The sequence below is a fragment of the Macrobrachium rosenbergii genome, chromosome 44, assembly GCF_040412425.1.
Source record: "Macrobrachium rosenbergii isolate ZJJX-2024 chromosome 44, ASM4041242v1, whole genome shotgun sequence".
NCBI lineage: Eukaryota > Metazoa > Arthropoda > Malacostraca > Decapoda > Palaemonidae > Macrobrachium > Macrobrachium rosenbergii.
Window position 1 is genome coordinate 40,409,031 of NC_089784.1, and position 19,304 is coordinate 40,428,334.

The 19,304-nt window shown below is 36.6% G+C and overlaps 1 protein-coding gene across 1 annotated transcript in view; it reads right to left on the bottom strand.

The window, feature by feature from the left end:
- LOC136829608 (uncharacterized) overlaps positions 1 to 19,304 on the bottom strand; it is a 576,969-nt gene that overhangs the window by 146,967 nt on the left and 410,698 nt on the right. Inside the window, 6 exon segments of the mRNA XM_067088454.1 lie at positions 5,637 to 5,806; positions 7,495 to 7,515; positions 7,517 to 7,605; positions 8,933 to 9,031; positions 10,415 to 10,561; positions 11,440 to 11,550. Of these exon segments, the coding sequence (XP_066944555.1) occupies positions 5,637 to 5,806; positions 7,495 to 7,515; positions 7,517 to 7,605; positions 8,933 to 9,031; positions 10,415 to 10,561; positions 11,440 to 11,550 (637 nt within the window).

Consider the following 19,304-nt stretch of genomic DNA (forward strand, 5'->3'; position numbering starts at 1 on the left):
GAGTGATAAACAGTTATCTGGTGTCACAGTTATTGGCTTTGTTGACCTTAATTTATATGTGGTATTACACACACGCATATATACAGAGAAGACCGTTCCTGACACATTCATACTTTAAATGCTGAATTGCTGATGAAGCCTCTTTGTAGAAAACGTGCTCAACGCTAGCCGCTTCATACATCTACAGAGACGGCTCTCAGCCATGACATCGAAACCATCCCCTTACACCTTACTGTACTCTTCACTGATACCTTGCATGCACTCTTGCAGTTTCTGTTGGATAGATAGGCGGGCTTTCTTTCTCTGTATCTCTTCCTCACTATCCAACCAGCATTTTTCCAAATATGACTCTCCCCTCCTTTGTAATACTTATGAATATCACAGCCTTCTTTCCACATGCCCGAATCATCTAAACACACTGATCCTTCTTCTTTCGAGCGCTAACCTTTCTACCCCTTATGCGTATCTGAACATTTCTCGCCCTTTCACTTCTTAAGGCACACCTACTAGGCAAATAGTCTCAACTACTTCAACTTTTTCCCTCGTATTCCCATACAACGTCTACAATTTTCTTACACATCATCACCAAGGTATATATATATATATATATATATATATATATATATATATATATATATATATATATAATTTATTTTCTTTTATAACTCTTTGAACTAGCCTACCTTCTTGCAGAGGGTTATTTGTGGTTACAATGATAAAGCTCTCGAATAGTGTCAACTTTTGTACACACACATTATATATATATATATATATATATATATATATATATATATATATATATATATATATATATATATATATATATATATATATATATATATATATATATATATATATATATGTGTGTGTGTGTGTGTGTGTGTTTGTGTGTGTGTGTGTGCGCATGTATACAAAAGTTGACAATATTCGATCGCCATATCATTGTAACCACAAGTAACCCTCAGAATTAATAATGCTAATTCTCATGATACCTGGCCAACGAGTTCGCTGTTACATACAGCCATAATACATCACCTAACTTGTCAAGATTTCTTGAAAGTTAATAACTGGAGAGGTTGAAATCTGTAAGTTTCAAGCAATGCTAAGGTATTTTAAAGAATTTGTCTCCTCGACTTCCGATTGACTTTGGAAGATATTAGAAAATCAATTGCCATGGTAGCTGGCAGTTAGCAAAGTGCAGCAACCCGGAGGACACAAAAACCCCGACATTGGCCCTTTATAACTTTGGAAATATTCAACCGACCAGATGAAACTCTGGCTTCAGAGGTTTCCTACTAAGGTCTCTAATCTTGCCAAATTTCATCGAAATCCGTTAAACCGTTCTGGAGATCCAGATATCGAATTCTGGCATTCAGGGGATGTGGTAGGGGTGGGTGGGTGGGTGGGTGGGTGGGTGAAAACCTAACATATCTGTGGAGCAATAACGGTAAAAGATACAGCTGTGATGCTTAGTTTTTCTGAAAGATCGTATTCTGGAGGGGTGCCTTTCGGGGTTTGTTTTTGATCTAATGAATTTTAAAGTTACCGTGGGCCATTCAAAGTGGCCCCCAAAATTCAAATTTCCTGATGCTCAGGTACGGACTGCTCACAGCATTGGAAGAGAGGCCGTTTTCTTAATGTGTGTGAATAGCAAACGGTGGAAGGAGAAGCTTGCTGACTTATTCTCATTATCTATCTGTCTATCTATATACTGTTCCCCCTTCCCTTTCCCTCCCCTCCCCGAGCACAAGATCAAGTGTTAATTTAGCTGTGTCCTCCCCTTCCCCTTCCCTCTTCCCTCCCCCTCCCTTTTCCTCTTTCATCGCCCTCAACCCTTCCCTTTCCCTTCCCTCCCCCCCAGCACAAGATCAAGTGTTATTTAGCTGTGTCCTCCCCTCCCCTCCCCTCTTCATCTCCCTTCCCCTCCCCTCTTCTACCCTCCCTTTCCCTTCTCCTCCCCTCACCTTCCATCTTCCCTTCCCTCCCCTTCCCCTATCCTCCTACCATCCCACTCACCTTCCCGCTTCCCCTCCCCATCCCCTCCACCTTTCCCTACACCCTTCCCCCTTCACTCTTCCATCCCCTTCCCCATCCCCTCCCCTCCTACTCCCCCTTCCACCTTCACTCCCCCTGCCCTACCCATTCACCCTTCCCCCTCCCCTTCACTCTTCCCTCCCCATCCCCTTCCCCTCACCCTCCCACTCCCCCTTCCATCTTCCCTCCCCCTCCTCTCTCCATTCACCCTTTCCCTTCCCTTCACTCTTCCCTCCCCTCCTCTCCTCCCTATCCCCTTCCCCCTTACCCTCCTACTCCCCCTTCCCCTTTCCTCCCCCTCCTTCCCCTTCCCTCGCCCTCCCCGTAAACGGGGCTGGTGTTGCCGTAGGCTTTTGTTGGCTATAACTAGTACGGTTAATTTAGCTGTGGGTATGGGTATGGTATAGATATGGGTATGGGTATAATATGGATATGGGAATGGTATGGTATTGATATGGGTATGAGTATGGTAGGAATAAGGGTATGGGTATGGGTATGGACATTGGCATGGGTATGGGTATAGGTATAGGTATGGATAGGGTACGGTACAGATATGGGTGTGGGTATGGAATGGGCATGGGTATGGGTATAAGTATGGTACAGATATGGGTATGGTATGGATATGGGTATGGATATATTACGGATATGGGTATGGGTACGGAATGCTTATAGGTAGGGGTATGGTACAGATATGGGTATGGGTAGGGTATGGATATGGATATAGGTATGGTGCAGATATGGGTATTGGTATGGTATGGATATGGGTATGGATATATTATGGATATGGGTATGGAATGGATATGGGTATGGGTATGGTACAGATATAGGTATGGGTATCGTATGGATATGGGTATTGTTATGGGTATGTTTATGAACCTTTTGTTAAAAGTGTAGTAAATAAACAAGTGACCCAACGCGCCATGGATGGTCTAGCATAATACTAAAACTCTTAAATGTTTGTTTGTTTGTTTGCACACTGGAAGGCAAAAGGGGCGGGTGCTGCCTGTAGACTTTTGCTGACTATTATAGCAACGTTACTTTACCTGTGGGTATGGGTATGGGTATGGGTATGGCAAGGATCTGGGTATGGGTATGGTTATAGGGTATAGGTATAGGTATGGTATGAATATTGATATGGATATGGGTATGGTACAGATATGGGTATGGGTATGGTACAGATATGGGTGTGGGTATGGGTATGGTAGATATGGGTATGTATGGTACAGATATGGGTATGGTATAGATATGAATATAGGTAAGGGTATGGGTATAGGTATGGGTATGGTATGGATATGGGTATAAGTACAGTACAGATATGGGTATGGGTATGATATGGAATTGGGTATGGGTATGGTTATAGGTATGGTACAGATATGGATATGGGTATGGGTATGGGTTTGAATATGGGTCTTTTGTTAAAAATGTAGTAACTAAAAAAGTGACCCAATAGGTCATGGGTGGTCTAGTCTTAACCAAAAATTATCACACGTTGAATTTGCCTGCGTGGTTTTGGTTTTCACGATCGTTGACCTACCCCAGTTTTCACACACACATAATGAAATCAGAGGCAAAAAAGTGATGAAATCACAGAAGGGGTAGCAAAGCCCAGCCACAAGAGACAGATATGGAGGCCAGGAGATACAATGGAAGGGGTTGGGAGTAGGGCTTTACTCCGCAACCTGATAAATTATGATGAAAGCGAAAAGTAGAAGTAGGAGTCTTTTCTCAATCCATATAGAAACCGAGTGCCATTATATGTACATTGATAAGTTTTTCCTATGTAATTTAAATTTAATCTTTACACAATTACTAATTTTCTTTGACGAAATTGACGTAGTTACACGAAGCTAGTTCTTTGATGAGGCTTGCTGAATTTTCTTACTATTTACGTTAGATTTAACATTAAATCATTTTCCCCACGATAAACTGGTTATTTCAAGAGCTATTTTCTTAGTAGTAGGTCCTTAATATATGGTGAAATGAATTTCGGTGGAGAGGAAATGGTGCAGACGCTCCAATATACCATGGGTTATTTCCTCTCAGGGCAGAGAAGCGGCGCTCAACAATACTTGTAATTTTAAATTATTCAATTCAATTGTTATCTATGTCTTCGGATTTACATCCTCACCTTTGCTATTATTTACCAGAACAGGAAATGATTTTTTCAAAGAGTAATTCTAAGACTTCTGGAATAGTAAACTCTAATTTAGGGGACCTAGCTGTATTCAGATAAAAAGGGCATCGTGGCTACTGAGACCAAAGTATTTTTCTTTAATTCTTATGATGATTTCTGTAGATTCATACCATATTTCTTCTTTGATTGCTATTATTATTAATATTCTATATTAGCAAAAAGGTCATTTACTGTTCTCGAATACGAAGTTTCATTGGGATAGAATGTGCATTTATGAATAAAAAAAAAGAGGGAAGTGAATATATTAAAATTAAATAGTTAAAAGAAGCTAACAACAAATTATTCGAAATAAACACTGCCATTGATAAATATATAAATCAATAATCAAATAGGTAAAAAAGTGACAAACAAGAAATAACAGGGTAGGTGAAATCGAATGGCTGAAGAGGAATATGTTCTGACAGTGAATTTTTTCTTCTTAATTTATCATTTCTTTTTGCACCTGTGTAACACAAGACCAGCTCCTACAAGTACTCTGTCACCTGTTTTCTATTTGACTAGGAAACCATAAAAGTTTCTTCAGCTCCCTTTTTCTGTCTTCTAAGAGGGTCTTTTCTCACTGCCTTTTAAATCAGAAGAACTTTTGTCCAACACACCTCTTCAGTTCCTTAATCATACTTTAGAAGCAATCTTTAAAAAGGGTACTTGTATTTCAAGTACTCTACAGCTCGACTATTATGAGTTGTTTTTCCTTTTCATATATTCTAGCTTTATACCTTCATTTAATTTTTTGGCATGTTTTTGATTTAAACCTAATCCAAGAAAGGTAACAATTCATTGTTATGACCCAAATACCTATTTTAACATTTTTCATGTTTATTTTGGTTACTCCCCAATAATTGGTCCTTAACTCGACAGATTATTTCTTGCCCTGCTTTCCTCTTGAAATTGGCCTGTTTAATTAGTTACTGATATTTCATGTATTATGTTATTTTCCTTTCCCTCTTTGTTCATTTCACTCATGATGAATTGCAGCTGAGCTTGAGTGTCTCCACACTGCGGAATGAGCACGACGCTCTGGAACTTTATGAGGATTTCTTAAATATTTTTACTCTCAAATTCAAATTTGTGTGTTTTTTTTTTAAATAGACCTGTATCTTAAAAAAAAAAAAGAGATGGTGGAAAATATAAAAGCAGGGATTTCCAAAGCTTGGCAGAAGAAAGAGAGAGAGAGTCGCCAAGCCGCGTAATCCTCGGAGGATATTTGACACAATGCAAAAATATCATACACTAGGTTTCAGACACATGGAATGACACATCTGTCGTTTGTGACTTTAAATATCATCAAGTAATCATTGCTGGGCAAAATGGCAGATCTAGCTTTCTGGATCTGAAGAATTTTGTAAGGTCATTCGCTGTCATGAATTTTGAATGTTCATCGAAGAATAAGAGATCCCGACGACGTTACCTGGCAACGCACACATCGCATACGAATTGTCCTGGAGGACAGGAGTTGCAAAACGTCTCGTCGGTGCAGGAGGGGAGGGAAGGCGATCCGTCACACACCTGCTGCTGAGGAACGCACACTCCCGTCCGAGGGCAGACGAACTCGTCCACGCCGCAGTGTGTGCAACCAACCTGTCGATCGACAAAAGGGATCAATTTTAACTTCAGAACTGCAACTAATGGTAAAGATATGCGAGACATCCCGTTCGAAAGCTGATATAACTGTCGAAACAAGTAAGCATATGAACTAAGTTTAGATGGGTTAGATCAGTTTGGATTAGCTGGGCCGCTTTTTGACATATAGTCTGAAAAGTTAGAATTTCTGTATTACTTCCCTAGATTTACCTGGCGTACCTTTTAATAAAGATTCCTGAAAATTCCAATTTTCTCGTTACTGCTGTCACAGTAATCATTGAAAAGTTTTTAAATCTAGTCGAAATGCCTGTCCGCTGGCCATTATAGATTTACATAAATCAACAAACAGGCAAAGCGAAAATGAACTGGGGTTTTAATGAATAAACTTGTGTGTTTGTTCAGTGCTCGAATTTATTCAATAGCCACTGGTCTAGAATGCATTTAGCGTTTATTTCCAATGTGCATGAGTTCTGAAAGAGGAAATTATATTTCAGAAAGATTAAAGAAAATAAGAAGAAGCCATACTTCGGCCAAGTCAGTGTATGACCAAAATCAATAAGTTAATATAAAGATATATATTGCCAGTGGTGAAACCCAAGTCTGCATTAGAGGAAGATTCCACACTCAGTTTGTATCAAATCTGGTAAAGAAAGCAACAGGTGACATGGACAGCAATTGCGATAAGGTAGAAATAATAAGGAAATCAATACACTGGAACTATCCAGATGAAATAAAACTAAAATGAGCATTACACATGAATATTAAAACGAACACTAATATAAATCAACAGAAATAGAAATTCAAAATCAACTTGAAAAGGATGAATCCCCAAAGCGGTTTCCTGCGAAATTTCTGCGTAAGCGAGTATTCAATACTTGAAAAAAAGATTTAAAAAAAGACGATTATGGCTGCTCGTTAAAGGTGTCTGCTTCAGAGGCCCTTCGATGGCACTCCTAGGTGAAAGATCGCTGACGAAGTGCATGGAATAAATAACTGACGTACTGGGTGGGATGTAATGGATGGCAGAGCTAAGGGCCATCTCGGTGGCGGTACAATTTATTCCTTCTTAAGCCGTGTCTTTAGACAGAGTAGAGACCACATGGCCTACTAGTAAGACTTACAGAATGAAGTAAAACAGGAAATGTTTACGCAACACAGTAAGACTAAACGAAATCATCTTTTGAGCGAAATTGATTCGGATATATGAAATGCTGAATAACACGAGAAAGAACATGACAAGAAAATGCATAAAAAAAAAAAAAATAAATAAAAACGAGAAAAATTTATCAAAATGTGAGGGTAAAATAATGCGATACTGTAGTAATATTTATGGATGGTAAAGCGAACTCGGCAACTAGTGACACTGAAAAGAAATTTAGTCGAAGCCGATTGCATACAATATGAAAATGGGGAGGGGAGGAGATGCTCTCAGGACAATAACTGAAGACTTTGAAGACTACTCGAAAAAAAAAGATCTTCGTATAAAGTAAAATATAAAGGCATTTTTATGAACAATCAGTGAAAGTTAGATATCTAGGCCTACACATGTTACCAAATTCCATGAGGCCATTTTCACTGTTTGCTCTGGAAAAATGGACTGTTCCGTGAACCATGGATTAATGGATCTCCATGACTGCGCCGAAATGATTATCACGCAAAACAGAACAACAGCGAAAGCTGCCTACCTCGTCCAAACCATCAAGGGGGACAGTCCTTCCGGCCATCACAACGCCAAGCTGATGGAATCTTCAGCCCCCCTGAACACTGCATCGTCGAATCATTGTTGCTGTCTGCTACTGCAAATGAAGTAATATTAACTTCCAGAAAAAGTAAAGTGGTTGCGATAGCCTCTTTTATTTGTTTAGTTGCAAACATTTATCACAATCACGAAATCATTATCTTTCTGGCTTAAACTCTCAGCTATTGAATAAGGTAGGCAGAGAGAATGTTGTGGCAGATGTACTTAGTAGTTTGCCTATTAAGGATGATTTTTGAGTTTCATACCCCTGTTGAATATATTAAGCTGGTAGAAGCAGTAGATTTTGATGATATTTCTTTTGAGGTTATACAGAAATGAAGTCTTAAAACAAATCATTCAGTGTAACAAGTTTGGTTTGTCTAAAGGGGATTCAAGATTGTCTGAGTATAGCTCCGTGAAAACTGATCTTAGTTTATATGATGATGTAGTAATGTATAGTTTAAGGTGTTGGATCATTTACATAGTGGTCATAATGGCATAAATGTCATGAAAGCAGAAGCTAGGAATTGAGTTTAGTGCCTAAGATTGATCAAGATATTGCAGAGGATACAGAGAGTTGTCATATTTGTTATACTAATTACCAACCAAATCAAGCCCCTGTTCTTTCTTGGCCGTCACCTGGTAAAGTGTGGTCTAGATTACACATTGATTATGCTGGACCTGTGGATAATAAGTATTTTCTTTTGATTATAGATGCATTTTCTAAGTTTATGGATGTCCATGTTACTTCCTCAACGACAGCAAATGTTACTATTGAGTTGCTTAGGGAAACTTTTTCTAATTTTGGTATTCCAGACGAAATTGTATCAGATAATGCACCATATTTTGTTTCTGAAGATATTAAGGTTTTTATAAGAAAAACGGTGTATGTCTTATAATTCTTGCACCATTTAATCCTTCATCAGATGGATTAGCTGAGCAAGCTGTGAGGACTTTTAAAGAAGGCTTGAAGAAGTTGAAGAGAGGATCTATAAACACTAGGCTTTGTAGGTTCTTGTACAATTATAGAAAAAGTTCACATTCTAGTACTGGAAAGTCACCTGCTGAACTACTGTTTGGTCATTCCTTTAAAACAACCACTGAATCAGTTTTGTACATTCTAAGAGAAATAGAGATTTTCAAGTTTTGTCAAAGAAATTGTTCTCTCAGGAAACTCCTAAGTACAATGCTGGAGATACTGTTCGCAAAAAATTTTGGAAAAGGAGAGCCCTGGGTTGAAGGAAAAATGTCAAAAGTTGTAGGAGTAAGAAATTATCTTGTGCAAGTTCATAATTTTAGAAATATGCTCTGGGGGAGACACCTCGACCAATTAATGCCTAGAGTTACTAGTAACCTTGTTAATCCAACTAAAGATTCTTTCTCACATGTCGTTTCTTCTAGCAGTGTAGATGAATCTTGTAACGATAATCTACCTGCAGCCTCAGAAGTTTGTGTAGAATCTTGTGAAAATGATGTACCATGTACTGTTCAAAAGAATGAGAGGGATGAATCATGTGTACCCCATACTCCAGTTTTAAGGAGATCAAGCAGAGTTGTTAAACCCCCTGATAGATTGAATTTGTGAATGTTTATTTTTTTGTTCATGACGAGATTTTCTTGATGCTTATTGGGGGAAGGAACTGTTGTGTATTAACCTTGCGTAGGGATTGCGCATGTTGAAGCACTGCTTGTCTGGGGTGCACTGTGGGTTGTTGTGATTGGGGAAAAGCCCGCTGAATTTTGTAGCCACAAGATGTAGCGAGATATAACGACTAAAGCCAATGGTTAGCCAGCTGTATTATTAATCCTCTGCCTCGGGCCACCACGTAATACTATATGAATCATGACAAGGTAGATCTTCTGAAGAATAATCCAGCACTTCCTCCAAGTATACTGAGGTGGAATATTGTCTTTCTTTTTAATACCAAACAGGAATCTGGATGTTTTCTTTCTTATGTCGGTATGATGACCTCTGCCTCTCCAAATGACTATCTTGATACTTAAATAAATGGTCAACTAATAATCATTACTGAATGGTGAACCAGGGGACCCTCAATAACCCAACCCTGTTAAAGGTAGCAGAAATCCTGGACGCTGAACCTAACAAATATTGACCACAACTGATGAAAACCAAGAAAAGGAAACTGTTTACCTCCAGCATTAACCATCACGATCAGCACCTTCATCATGAACCCGTGATACCTCCCATAGGGCCATAGCACAAACACCAGCCCATCAGTAATGAACCCAGACCAAGAGTGACCATTCCCTCTTTCATCACAGGCAGAGGTAATGCTCAGCCACTGCTACTTACTCCATCAGCACCACATCAAAAGAGCTTCAAAGTTTCACGGTTGACTTGAGTTTTGGGGGTTGGCAGTAGGGACTCCTTGTACTTTCCACACTTTACCAAATTTACGAGCTGCCTTAGGGCAAGGGCCAGTGCTACCATGAAAGCTGTCTGATATAAACCAACCAACCATCCCTCATTTGTAATCTACGAGTTGTTCTAATGGTAAAAGTTGGTACTGGCATAAAGCCAGCTCTATCAAAAACAGTAAAATTAATATTAATATGCCAAGGATAAGCCATGGTAACATATGACTCAAATTTCTAAAAAGTTATGTAGATACAGGTTAAAACTAATATACAGTATGTGTCCACCTATGAACTTTGGAGATATATTTGATCTGTCCCCATCAGGGAAGATCTTTAGAAAGACAGAAAAGGCCTATAAAATACTCAACACAGCTGAAAAGTTGTTGTCTTTAAAGGTTATAGCAATAATAATTGTATTCATTTATGGGAGCTCCATATTGTTGGTTGCAAAATTATTATAATACTGACAACGTCATGAAAAGACCCACCGTTAGTAGGGTGTATCCTAGCCACTCCGGCGCAAGACATCTCGTCTTCATTTCCGGTGCAGTCCTGTACTCCGTCGCAGACTTTCTCCCTCGGGAGACAAGAGTTTTCTTTCGTTCCACCACAGTCACCCGAGGGGCAGATTTTTCCTGCGTGATTAAAGATGAGTTTTTTAAAGATGAATTTTATTTCACAAACAATTAATACACATAGAGAGCATGTGCTCTGGCAAAATATGCCATCCAGCTTAATAATGGGAGGCTTCTTGCTTAATCATTTTTTAAACTGATAATTTGGGCAAATGGAATACACTACATAGAAAGATTGTTCACCAAGTCTTAACTGTACACGCACTCACATGCATTAATTAATGCAGAGATATTAGCCTGAGCTTTAATGGTCACTAAGTCATACCTCCCCCCGTAGGGGAGTAGTGCCGTCAGTGCACCTCATGCAGTGCACTGTAGGCATTACCTAAGGTTCTTTGCAGCGTGCCTTCGGCCCCTAGCTGCAATCCCTTTCGTTCCTTTTACCGTACCTCCTTTCACATTCTCTTTCTTCCAACTTACTTTCCACCCTCTCCTAACAGTTGGTTCACAGTGCAACTGCGAGGTTTTCCTCCTGTTAACCTTTCATACCTTCTTATTGTCAATTTCCGTTTCAGCGTTGAATGACCTCATAGGTCCCAGTGCTTGGCCTTTGACCTAAATTCTATATTCAATTCAAGTCATACCTTCTCAAACATTCATGTATGAACAAACGCATGAGTGTTTGTAGACACCTTGAAATGTGTGTACGCATGAGCACCTACATACACACTAACCAGACATGTGAGATGCTTGCATGCTTCTCGGAAATGAATATTAATAACGAGTACCTTAGGATTTATCATCATTAGAGAGAGAGAGAGAGAGAGAGAGAGAGAGAGAGAGAGAGAGAGAGAGAGACAGTTACAGACATGTGAAAACAACTGCATCACACCAAAAAAAAAAAAAAAATGACGGAAACAACTAAGGTTGCTACATACCTGAAGGGCATCTAAAGGCTCCTTCTGCGCAGACTCCTTCTCCAAGGTGGAGCAAGGTCACTCTGCGACCGTTTCCACATGCAGCTGGGCCATGGAAAGTAGTATCACAGTCTAAAAAAAATAATAATAATAATCAAACGGAAATAATGAATATAAAGACGACGATGACGATGATGATAGTGTTAATGAAAATCCTGCAAGAAAGGCGTGTGAGGTTGATATAGTCCGACACAGAATCAGAAAGAGCTTAGAGTTGCCTCACAGAACTCTCGAATTCCACCTGTTACTGTGATTATGGTTCATTTTAATGTTTCTCACTCATGTCAAAGTTGTCCATTGACATGCAATGATGAATCGTCTACAAGTCAAGGTAACGCATGAACTTGGCCATGACCATTACCTTGTTTCTTCTCTGGAGCCACTCACTGTCAGGGGAAACATCTCATAAATATCATCGTTAGTCATACTAATAATTTTGCGTAATAGCTCTTTTGACTTCTCCATAAAGTTGAGAGTACGTGATGTTATCTATTTTAGCCCCAACTCTTCTGCATTTAGATGTATCCGAAACAATAAGGTCCAGTTTTGCTATGTAGTCAACTGGATCAAGACCTGTTACCTGGATACTGTATAGGCTACCACACATTCACAAACTGAACAACCCCTTCCGCCAATTATTTCATCCGTAGGCACTGTTCCTCCACAGGCACTTTCAAGCAGAACCTTAGAATATTTTTAGCTATAGTTATCAAACCACTGACAGTCAATGGTTACACACCATAAGAAAAACTCAACCAACTTTAATAATTAATTAACATCTGTAAACCACAGTGAAATTGTTGCGATGGCCACTTTCCACGAGGATTCGTTGTTTACATATGTGCCATTTGTTAAGACTGCAAGTATAACTTTAGATAACAATTTATGATGACCAAACATGCGGTTCTTCCTCGTACATATTTCACAGGTTAACTATTTTTACGTAGGAATGAGCGCAACTTCACACCGTACATTACTTTTATCGTTCGCCTTTTCGGCTTTTTTTATTAACCAGGTCTGAAGAAAGCTTTAGCACTCCGTAGACCTTGTGAATAAGCAGTATGAATGAAAGCTGTATAGTGTTAACTGACCCTTAACTAACCTAGACAAGACTGAAATTAACAAATATTTCTGTATTTACATCTGAAAGCAAATTATACTCTCGCTTTACGGAAGGATATCTGATACACAAGCTGCATATTTAAGGAAATCTTAGCTTTGAAATATGAAAACCAAATCTTGCCAAAATTAGCACTAATTGATTGATACAGCTTTGTTTGTCTACACTAATAAATTGGTTCTTTCCAAATCAAGACGGGCTTTCTACTAGCGGTGTTTGCGCGTTTTCTGGTCCAGAATGTAAAATCAGGTTTTACCGGTAGTTATAACCGTTGGCTACACCTCAGAACTTCTGACTTAATGGGAAGGAGCATTCCAGTGGGACTGCCACTTTCTAAATGATCACAATCAGGTAAGGGAGATCACTCTTACCAGTATGACCGTGTTTCACGCAACAAGTCCTTAAAATCTTATATACTGTAATATTAAAAAAAATGGACCATTTTTTGCATTTAAAAATTAAACTTGAACTTAATGTTTATCAAAGAGTTGTTTAAATATTTTTAGTTTAGCTTCTTTTCTGTTTATTCCATTGGTTTCTAGCCAACAGTTCGTAACAGCCTTTTTGTACAAAAGATTTTTCTTGTTTTTAGTTAATCATCTAAATGTTTCTAATTATAAACATTGAAAGAAAATTATTCTTAATAATGTATATATTTTTTTGATAAATTGTATCTGCATGATGCTTTCTCTATTATCTTAGCTTGATGAGAGGGACAGGTGCATTACGGATTCTAGCAGTTTGTTATGATTCAGATATATATATATATATATATATATATATATATATATATATATATAATATATATATATATATATAATAATATATATATATATATATATATATATATATATATATATATATATATATATATATATATATATATATATATATATATATATATAAACACACACATATATATATATATATATGAAAAAGAGAGAGCGAGAGAGATTATGGTAAACCTTTTTTCTTTTTAAATTCCATTTGTTAATTAAATTCAAGTTATAAAATGCTGCATCAGTGCGTGTGATACCGAACCTGAGCACGGCCCCCCCTCTCCCGCCCCCTCCTCGGACCACAAAAACGACATAAAACGCAGTTTTGGCGAGATTTTTCCACTGGTGACTGAAGACGACTGACGAGGAGGCGGAACGTCGAAACGGAGACCAGGTTTTGCAAAAGACGGCCGGAAGGTTTTATGTCATAATACACAGGTTTAAGCAACATAAAATTTGATATCTTCTGGGGATTAAATGACGTTTTTGTGTTTATATTAGTGTCATGGTGGCTTTCGCATCCACAAATAGCATGTGGGAATGCGAAGACAGAAGTGAAAAGACAATGAGCTGTGTGGAATGGCGAAAACATAAATTTACCTTTTTCTCTGAGAGTACTATCAGGAAAAACAAAATACATACAAAATTGATTGACACTATTTTCAATTTTGCTGTATCGAGAATGAATAGATCTGATGGAATTTCTTTTAGTAAAAGAAAATAATCACTGTCAATGAGAGACTATTTTGCTCTTCTTAATAGAGAATGGGAGCTTATTCTTTTTTTGATGAAGAAAAGTTGCTAAGGAATGAAAGCAATTTCTAAAAAAATCCTCTGGAATAAAAAAAAATCCGTAGAGGATGCTTTGATATTTTTCCTTTAACCACCGCAATGAAAGCCTTCAGTGTTTTTTCTTTTTAACCAAATTGAATTTTACATCTTTTATTTTATTCTATTTCAGTGAGAGAAATTTTCTTGTTTTCTCTTTTTGATATCTTAAAATGAAAGACTTTGGATTTTTAATCTAACAGAATGAGGGATCTTAACTTCTTTGTCTTTTCAGTTCAGTGTAATTAAAGACTACCGTATCTTTTTTTAGCCTTTACGTCAGTTTAATGAGAGATTTTAAATTTACTTTATAATCTAACGAAAAAAAGACAAACTTTGTTTCTTCTGATTTTAATTCACCGGAATAATGGTCTAATATTATCACAATTTATACTTTTATTCTTGTTCCTAAATATAGTTCAATATTAGCCAAACTTTTACTTTTATTCTTGCTCTCAAATATAGTCTAATATTATAACAATTTATACTTTTATTCTTGTTGCCAAAAACAGTTTATCAAAATTTAAACTTTTGTTTTTTGCTCCCAAATATAGTTAACTGCTTTCACAATTATAATTTTATTCTTGTTCCCAAATATAGTTTAACATTATAAAAAATTATACCAATATTCTTGTTCCCAAATATAATTTATTAAAAATATTTATAGTTTAGTATTTTCACAATTTATACTTTTATTCGCGTTCCCCAATATTGTTTAATGCTACCACAATTTATACTTTTATTCTTGTTCCCAAATATAGTATAATATTTTTAGAATTTATGATTTTCACATTGTTCCCAAATATAATCTAATATTATCATAATTAAATCTTTTCTTCTTGTTCCCAAATATAGTTTAACATTACCAAAACTTACACTTTTATCCTTCTTCCCGAATATAGTTTAATATTATCATAATTTGTACTAGCATTCTTGTTCTCAAATATAGTTTAATATTATCATAATATTTTTAGTTCTATTCTTGTTCCCCAATATAGTTTAATATCATTAAAACCTATACTTTTATTCTTGTCCCCAAATTAAATTTATACTTTTATTCTTGTTCCCAAATATAGTTTCATAATATTAAAATTTATAATTTTATCATCTTCCCAAAAATAGATAAACATTTTCACAATTTATCCTCTTTTTTTTGTTCCCAAATATTATCACAATTCATACTTTAATTCTTTTCCCAAATATAGTCTACTATTATCACAATCTATCCGTTTATTCTTGTTCTGTAATATACAGTTTACTATTATCGCAATTTAGGCATTTATTCTTGTTCTCAAATATGATTTAACATTTTCACTACTTATATTTTTATTCTTGTGCTTAAATGTAGTTCGCATATATAGTTTAACATTATCAAAATTTATACTTTTATTCTTGTTCCCAAATATAGCTTAATATTATCACAATTTATACTTTCACTCTTGTTCCCAAATATAGTTTGATATTATCAAAACCTATACTTTTATTTTTGTTCGAAAACGAATTCCGGCCACCATCTGGAGTGAATGAGTTTCCCCATCGTTTTGAAACTTGAAAATCAAAGATAATAACACCGGAGGGTAAAGGGATTTTAATGGTATAGTGATTATTAACATTATCATTATTGTTATGCTATAATTCTGTCATCGTCGTTGTCATTACCATCAAAGCTAAAATCGATAATACCTAAGAAATATGATGCAACCCTTGTCCTCTATATCCCTGCACGAATTACAGTATTCCCGAAGAGTTGCCAGCGTAAAATTTGAAAAGAAACTTTCTCTCTCTCTCTCTCTCTCTCTCTCTCTCTCTCTCTCTCTCATGCAGCTGTATTGCGAACTCATTAGGCGCCTTGCCCTTGGCCTTTCCCGCAGCCCTCCGTAAGGTCAGTAGGAAGACTATTCAGACCAACATAATTAAGTCATCGCTGTTTCCATCCCCTTATTTACCGACGAAGATCAAAAGGAAAGAAATAATAAATTCGTATTTAATCGGAACAAAGGAGGGCTTTAACTCGGGATCTTCATTATTTTTAATAATTTGTTTGATAATTTCCATCTGGCCCAACGCAAGTCACCCGGAACATGGAAATTTGCCTGCATTCAAAATGAAAGCTGACTTCGCAGGCTGCAATTATTGACGAAAACGTTTTAATTATCAGAAAGCAGCGTATCATAAGATTGCCCTTTCTTTGTGAGACATAATTTACAAATTTCTTTGCGTTAAAGTCATATTAAACACACACACACACAGAGAGAGAGAGAGAGAGAGAGAGAGAGAGAGAGAGAGAGAGAGAGATTAAGTATATCTTAGTTTTAACCAGACCACTGAGCTGATTAACAGCTCTCGTAGGCCAGGACCGAAGGATTAGATTTATTTTACGTGGCTAAGAACCAGCTGGTTACCTAGCAACGGGACCTACAGCTTATTGTGGAATCCGAACCGCATTATGACGAGAAATTAATTTCTATCACCAGAAACAAATTCCTCTAATTCTTCATTGGCCGGTCGGAGAGTCGAACGCTGGGCCAACAGCGTGCTAGCCGAGAGCTCTACCCACCCCTCCAATGAAGAGCTGTGAGAGAGAGAGAGAGAGAGAGAGAGAGAGAGAGAGAGAGAGAGAGAAACAGCTTTGTAGAGTGGTGTCCGGAAAAGCAGGAAATAAATCATATCAGATATGGAAGGGGATTATTTTGTTCCGCTGGAAAGACTTAACGGTTTCAGCGACCAAAGGGCCTCCTTAATACAAGGCGGCTACATGACTTTGGATACTTACATACAACGGAAAATGAAGGTAGAACTAAGGACAATCTGGGAAGGCACTCGAAAACGCATTTTAAATCATAAATATAATATAAGAACAAATAATACAAGTAATGCTTTATGTGTCCACAGTAGTATGTGTAACTTACCAATTGACTGGCCCGGGTCAAAGATTTTATTTAAGAGCACAGGTTTTATTGAAAGAAATTTGATACAGACAGCTTGCATTGTTCACAGCAAAGGAAAAAATTTTAATTTACCTCCTGGTTTATATGAATTAGATCCTTTTCTTTTACATGTCATGAGACGCCAGTACAAATTGCATAATGATATCCATTAACGATCATATAATATACGTTTGTTAATATGTACTTAGTGTTATGCTCTTTCAAATGGACATTTTACCCCACTTGATATTTTGGTAATTTTCATTCGTTCAACTACTATTCTGATTTTATTGTATTATTTTGCTGTTGTACGTTTTTAGTTCAAACTGCTAGTTTCTGGTAACGGTATTTCATATGTTTGAGATTTTAGGCCTTTCTTGGCTTCATACATTGTAAACTTTTTCTCTTCCTTAATAAATGCTCCAAGAAGAGGTCCACTGGAGGACGAAACTGTTGGAATATTCTAACCAAAACATCTTTCATTTTCCTAAGAAGATACCAGTTTTATTGCCTTACAGGTTTGGTGAATATATCCTAATGTAGACTCCTTGTGCGAAGAGAGAAAGAAATAAAAAAAATACGAAAGAATAAGAAGTAAGAGTTCACCTATCTCCGCTATCCACACTCGATAAACAACGTTACTTTATAGATAAGGCACTAACAAGTCATGGTTCACCACTACCTGCTAGCGTTAATAAGTAACAACCCAACAACTCAGGGGTCACAAACGTCGTTAGTCCTTGTTTTAGCATGAACTAAATCTGTCCCAGAAATCTTTTATGTTATTAATTAATCAATTAATTAAGTGCAAAAGACTCTGTATAGTGGGAGGTAAAAGCTGTCGAGGTTAAGCCTCAACTTCTCAGATACTGACGACAGATTGTTCACTTGAAAATATATCAACCACTTAAGTTTCTACGAAAAGCTACGAAGGTTCTTGATTTCTAATCGAAGGCAATCGAACTTTTGCTTAAAGCTATTTTAAGTATATGTAATTACCTAATAGGCTTGAAGGCGTCGATAATGGTTATCCTTCGTCTGTTAATCTACTGCTACGATAACTCAAATTTGTTGGTTACGGATCTTGATGAAATTTTGTGATAATAAAGGAAGAGATTATAGACTCTACATTATAGAGAACAATTTGTACCCTTGTGTCTATGAATCGCAACAACTTTAGAGTGTTTTAGATTCATTATTTACAATGATTAAAGGGTAAGGAGATTTTTGTAATACAGAATATGCGGCAATTCAGCGTAGCAATAAATCAAGCATTCATAACAGAACCTGATATTTTAAAATATTACGAGCATCTCACTGCCTGTGCCACAAATGTAATAAAAGTCCAATGAATTTGTACCTTTAAAAAAATAATTAAAACAATCAAATCTTGTAAGGCATCATTGCCAATGAAAAAACCCATGGTTAAAAAATTAAAAAGAAAATCACGTAAAGGATTTTTATTATTATATTATTATTACAAGCCAATCCGCAACCCTGATTGGAAAAGCAACCTTCTATAAGCACCAGGACCCCAATGAGCAGCCCTGTACAGAAAAGGACATTGAGAAGTAAAGGATAAACACTAACAGATATTATTATTATTATTATTATTATTATTATTATTATTATTATTACATGCCTGATTGGAAAAGGAACCTGCTATTAAGCACCTGGACACCAATAAGCAGCCCTGTATAGAAAAGGACATTGAGAAGTAAAGGATAAACCCTGACAGAAATAATAATAATAATAATAATAATAATAATAATAATAATAATAATAATAATAATAATTATTATTATTATTATTATTCTTATTATTATTATTATTATTGATTGGTCCTGGTGCTTAATAGCATATTAAGCACCAGGACCCCAATAAGCAGCCCTGTACAGAAAAGGATATTGAGAATTAAAGGATCCATTCTGGCTGAAATTATTATTATTATTATTATTATTATTATTATTATTATTATTATTATTATTATTAGTATCCAAGCCGCAACCCTGATTAGAAAATCAACCTTTCATAAGCACCAGGACCCCAATAAGCAGTCCTGTACAGAAAAGGACATTGAAAAGTAAAGGATACACTCTGACAGAAATTACTATTATTATTATTATTATTGCAAACAAGCCGCAACCCTGATTGGAAAAGCAACCTGCTATA